The sequence below is a fragment of the Artibeus jamaicensis genome, unplaced genomic scaffold (assembly GCF_021234435.1).
Source record: "Artibeus jamaicensis isolate MK-2021 breed Jamaican fruit bat unplaced genomic scaffold, CSHL_Jam_final contig_415, whole genome shotgun sequence".
Classification (NCBI taxonomy): Eukaryota; Metazoa; Chordata; class Mammalia; order Chiroptera; family Phyllostomidae; genus Artibeus; species Artibeus jamaicensis.
The window spans coordinates 33853597-33859596 of record NW_026521823.1 but is presented as its reverse complement, the minus strand read 5'-3'; the positions used below and the strand labels follow the sequence as shown (position 1 = coordinate 33859596).

General features: G+C 42.6%; 1 protein-coding gene across 1 annotated transcript in view; it reads left to right on the top strand.

Annotated features, from left to right (window-relative positions):
- Window positions 1-265: 265 nt before the first annotated feature.
- DCT (dopachrome tautomerase) overlaps window positions 266-6000 on the top strand; it is a 28045-nt gene continuing 22310 nt past the window's right edge. The window contains exon 1 of the mRNA XM_037132474.2: window positions 266-1000. Coding sequence (XP_036988369.2) covers window positions 706-1000 — 295 coding nt within the window. The 5' untranslated portion in view covers window positions 266-705. The remainder of the gene's footprint in view (window positions 1001-6000) is intronic.

Here is a 6000-nt window from a genome sequence, read left to right as displayed (position 1 = left end):
TGCCTCTATTGACTCCCTGGGAAGTCTGTGGTCACAGGCTTGGCTGGAGCACATGAGCCCAGTTAATGAAGATGGTTTTCCCCTGTTGAAACAAAGCCAGAAACTCTATCTACTTCATTGTGCACCTCCGGTCATGTGCTAATCATGAGGATTTCTCTAGCACTAATCCCCCTAATGATGGCTTCTCCCAGCCCTGACACAAACCCCACAAGGCCCCGTGGTTGGCTCTCAAGAAAGAATAAAGGCAGCCCGGTGTTTGGCTTTTGAACTGAGTTCAAGATGATTAAAGTCATGGGCTCAGGAGGCAAGGAGGGGGTTTAGAAACCCCAGCATAGCCAGTGGTATGGCTGGAGTGCTCTGCAAATTAACTCCATTAGACGAAGCCTGATGTAATGGGGAAAGAGGGTGAGAAGCACTGCCCTCATTAAGTCCGGCTGCTAGAGGTGCTTCTAATACAATTAAATTTGCTTTAGTTGTTTGGATCACATAAAATAGCCGGTGTGTGTGCATGTACCCACGTGGATATGCGTGGGTTCTGTGATTTTATGGGCATTTTTTAAAGAGGAGAGGAACAGACCACAAAACAAAAATAGATGAGAAAAAAATTGAAAACTGAGTGAATGCTCAAGCCCTCCAGCGGAAGACAAGAAGAAAGTGGTCTGGAAGTAGTGGAAAGTGAGCAGAAGTTCTCCTGATTATAAAGCCATGAGCCCCCTTCACTGGGGGCTTCTGCTCAGCTGCCTGGGCTGTGCGGTCCTGCCCGGAGCCTGGGCGCAGTTCCCCCGGGTCTGCACCACAGTGCACAACCTGGTGTCCCAGGAGTGCTGTCCACTGCTGGGTGGGGACCCGGCCAATGTCTGTGGCTCTCGGGAGGGCCGTGGGCAGTGCACGGAGGTGCAAGCCGACACCCGACGCTGGAGCGGCCCTTACACCATTAGAAACTGGGATGACCGAGAACTGTGGCCACGGAAGTTCTTCAAACGCTCCTGCAAGTGCACAGGTGAGGGAGGCTTTGGCGGGGAGACCTGGCCTGCTGCAAACTTAATGGGGAGGGCCCAGCTGGGGAAGGACCCTCTTCTAAGGAGGAGATGTGGCTACTGTGACCGTTAGACTAGGCAATGAAAGGCAAACCAAGTTTGTTTCTTGTAGGAGGCCAATTAAGTAAGGCTGATGTCTTGGTTATGTTCTTCATACCCGCTAGTACGTGTAGTTATAGAATCTAAAGAAACAGCATGAGGGCCAAACCTGGCTATATGAACTCATGCCAACATACCATTGGCTTGTCTGTTGGAAGCTAAAGAGCTCAAGAGCCAGGTTTGAAACCCAGAGCAAGCCCACTCATGATGGATTCGATGCCTTTCCCTGAAATGGGTTTGTGCTTGTTGAAGAGGGGGCGGGTGAGGTTTGGCATCTAGAAGACAGGCGTTGAAGGCAGGTGTTCTGTGGTCCTAGTCACAGCATTTCTAAGGAGTTGAACAGGTCTCAACCAGGGTAAAGGTTATGTCTGGGTTGTCACTTTGCCCAGGTTGGGGAGATGGGGCATGGGGAGATGGGGCAGGACCGAGCTTTTTCAGCGACCTGGGAAGGGGGGGTTGTTGCTAGGTAACAGTGGCTTCTTTCACTCTGACCCATGTTTGAGGTGGGCATCTTGGGTTTGTTCACTGTGTCTCCTTTCGGCCTTGGTCTCTCTTGTTATCTATTTCTTTGAAATCTGTGTGCAGTTCTCAATCCTCTGGCTCTTCTGAGCCTCCCCAGTCCTCTTCAGCAGAGGTCCCCTGCGTTGTTCAGCTGCCACACTCAGCAGTGACAAATCTCAAAGACTGGCTGGGCATCCGGAACACAAAAACCGCGAGTGACCACTTCGGCAAAGCCCTTGGACACTGTTCTACACTGCCCAGCTGCAAAAAAGCTTTTCCTTTTTAAATTATGTTTTTTCTTAATGTTCTTATATGATATGGGAACCTAGGAAAATACAGGTAATTGAGCTGTATTAAGGGTATGAAAGTAAACTAAGAAAATGTACAAAGAATTGTGAAGTTAATGGAGGAATGATGTTAGTTTTTCTAAACATTAGCAATAATTCTGGCTTTGTAATCATTTTGTAGTCATATTGTTAATTTTGTGAGTCAAGGAAACTATTAGTTTTGCCATGAGTATTGATTGTGACAAGCTTTTAATAGCATATTGAATTGCATAGTATCCATTTTTTCTATACTCGTTGAGCATTAGCTTCTATAGACATTATCCTGTAGATTCTCATGGCTTTTCAGTCTAATGAAAAGCAGTGGGTTTCATATTACTTTTGGGACTGGAAACCGCACAACACAGTAACTTCTTTGTTTGTATCTCAAAAAATTCTTCCAGAACACTAATTTCTGGGTCCATTGATGTTAAAGTATCAAAAAATACAAAGGTTGGAAATCTCCATGTTATGGAGACAGAAGATATGAGGAAACCAGCTATAACTATTTACTCTTCTCACCATCTACTTTATCTTTTTAACTTGGGTAACACGTTTTTGTTTTTTTTTTTAAATGTGGGGATGGAAAGAATGGAGAATGGCAGAATAGGGGACAATTGTAATCTCTCTTTCCTAAGGGAACGCTTATAAATATTTCTCTGGAAGTGACAGTAACTTAGGATCACAGTGACCTGTATTCAAGACATGAAAAAGGATGCCCTGCTCTAAGGAGGACAAACATGCCCAAGGGGCAGAGGACCAGATATATGTCCTGTCCTGTAAATCGAGGCTTAAGGACCCCATGTGTCCATACACATCCATTAGCCAGTCAAAGGAAGCAGGGCTTCCTCAGGGTACATGGTCTCCGATTCCAGCCATTGTCAAGGCCACGGCTGCTTCTGAGATCCCCTGCCAGGTTATGGCTCACCCCCATCCTCCATTCGTGACCATAGTTCTTTCCAACCCAACCAATGTTGGGCAGATGGTCTTTTTCTTTGGGTGTCAGGGTACCGGACTAAGTCCTTAGTGACTGAGGTGGAAAGTTATTTAGTATACACAGTAATCACTGTGCTATATCCCTGTCCCAAACCAAGGCACCTATCTCTCTGTGCACTCCCTGTAAATAGGGAATTGCTTGCCTTCCTACGGCAGCTTTTTCATGGTTTACGAGCCAGCCTTCAGAATTTAAGCCTGATCTCGAGTGCTCCAAAGCCATCTTCTCTGGTAGCCTCATAATTACTTTGCAAATAGGACCCCTGGGATTCTTCTGGGGTCACCCCAAAATTATAGATTTACGGTAGAGGTGTAGATTAGCTTTTGGCAAACAGACTATTGATGGCCTTGAACTTTGCTAAGTCAATGGGCACATTGACTTAAAAACAAACACATACAAACACATCATTCATCTGTTGCTGGACATGGAGGTTGTTTCCACATCTTGGCTCTGGGGAACAGTGTTGCAATGAGCATAAGGGTGCTAATATCTCTCTGAGAGTTTGATTTGAATTCCTTTGGACAAATAACCCAAAGTGGGAATTCCAGATCATGTGACAGTTCTATTTTTAAGTTTTTGAGATACCCTCTTACTCTTTTTTATAGCAGTTGCACAGTTTTGAATTCCCTTCTAGAGCGAATAGTGTTTCCAATTTCTCCATATCCCAGAAAAGTGGTATATAGGTGCAACAGAATACTATCTAGCCTGAATAACAGAAGGAAATTCTGCAACAGGTAACAACATGGCTGACCCTGGAGGACATAGACTAAGGACACAAGTTGGTCACGGAAAAAAAAATACTACATGGTTCCACTTATACGAAGTATCAAAATCAATTAGATCGAGCAAGATAAGCTCTACAGTTCTCTATAGCTTTGTAACTACAACAGTGTATTGTAGCCCTAAAAACATGTTAAGAGAGTAGATGTCATGTTAAGTGTTCTTACCACAAAAATATTTAAAAATAAAAAAATTAACACACCATAGTTTCTGTGATCTTGAAGTTGGTAAAAGATTTTTGCCTGTTTAATTAAAATAAGTGCAGGCTCTGAAGGAGAAAATTATGTGCTCAAATTCTCTACAGAGAATGTCTCTGTTCTCTGTGGGTTTAATTTGGACCCAAATGTTATTGAACTTAATTGTCAAGAAGAGCTGAGTTTCAGGAGACATTAGCCATTCACTTCACAAGTCACACCTGCCAGTTGGCATTTTGGAGACTAACCAGTTGCAGCTGTGTCTTGAGACTTTTTGAAAAACATGTACACCAAATAGGTTTTGAACAATTGTCTGAGAACTTCTTGTTTGTACAAGTGACTAAGTGCCCTTCATTTTCCAATCTCTGAAATGGGGATAATGATGAAACCACACTTGTAAAATCCTTTTGAGCTCCATAGATGAAAGGCCCTGAGTGAGTATAAAGTATTGTTATTAAAATAATAGAATCTCTAATTAAAAGGAATAGGCCGTGTAGAGCTCCTTATAAATTCACTAATCAGTGGTCTTTAAGCTTATTTAGTCTAATAGCCTTCGGAGGTTGAGCTGATGTAGTTCGTGCAGGAAAGTGCATTGCTTGGTTGCTCTCGGCTTCCTTCTATTTTTATCCCAGTCCTTAGTAGGTAGCAGACTTTGTCCTTTTAAATTAAATTTTGGCTCAGGGACATCCTCAGTGGTAGATAGATTGGTATTTAGGTGTCCTTTACTTTTCACTCTTTCTCCATTTCTAAAATAGCTCTCATTTTTTTTTTGCTGCTATCGGTAGATGAAGGGGAAAAATGAACTCATGTTAAATTGATGTAAGTAAGTAGTAGGAAATCTAAGTTAAAGAAATAAACATTTCGGGTGCTAGGGTTTTACATTGCTACACTTTTCAGTTGTCTGCAGCATTTTAACACATTTTTTTTAGACCAGGTTTAGAAGTCAAAAAATAAAAACGATCCTCAGAGTTTCAGAGTATTTTCTCTGAGACATGGTAAAAAATGAATTTTTTAATTTAATGCATTTCTGGGTCATAGGTGAGTTCAAATCCAGACAAATGCCTTCTTCTTTCACTGCTTCTACATTGCTTTTCAGGGGCGACTCTGGCTTTGTGAAAAGAGACGTTTTTGTTCACCATAATTGTGAAGCGTCCCTGGTCTTCTGAGTCAGAATTAATCATTTTGCCTTTTGTCGTCCATGGTGCTTGGCTGACTCCTCTGTTTTCACTTTCCCACTGTTAGACGTGCATTGCTATTTCACGGTGCACATACCTTTCACCTGTGCCAGGCGAAGGCCCCGTGCATCATTTATTTCTGTGTCCCTTGGTGCCCAATGCCTTTTATTCAATTATTCATGCATTTCTTCATCACAAACCCAACCAGTGTTCATTTAGGCCCGATTATATCAGGCCTTCAACCTACATCGAGGAAAAAAAAACTTCAACGATTTTTAATGAGTTGACAGTAGAGTGGGTGAGTAAGATAGGTATTAAAACAAACACTTATATGATGCTACTTGATAAGTGGTAGCTAGTAACACTAGTGATAATAACAATACGGAGCTTCCTATTTACCACTGTTCTAAAGGCTCTAATATATCAACATGCCTGTGCTCTGCAAGAACATTATGTACTTGAGCTCGGATCCCAGTGAGACAGTTTCTGAGAGTGGAAGTCCCCAGTTACGAAGTGCGGCACTTTGTGAATGTGCAGAAAGTCATGGGAGCATGGAGGGAGGCATGCTTGACTCTGCACTTCAGGTAGCAGGTCTTTATACATTACTCGTTGAGTAAATGGTTGAGGGAGATACTCATTGATTGGTAATTTTGTTTCAAGCAACCAAAAACAATTGTGTGGGAGAAAGTGCAGGCACCCGAAAACTCATGATGAATTGCTCAGTTTCAACCATGAGACCCCAACATTCAAAGACAAGTTTTATGTCTTTACATGTAGAATTGTATTGAACTTATTACTATAAAATTTAGGTGTGCTATTTCTTAGTATTTTGAAGGACAGAATTCCTTTCTCACCACAGAGCTGTGAGTATATGTTCCTCTCATCATCTGGCTGGAG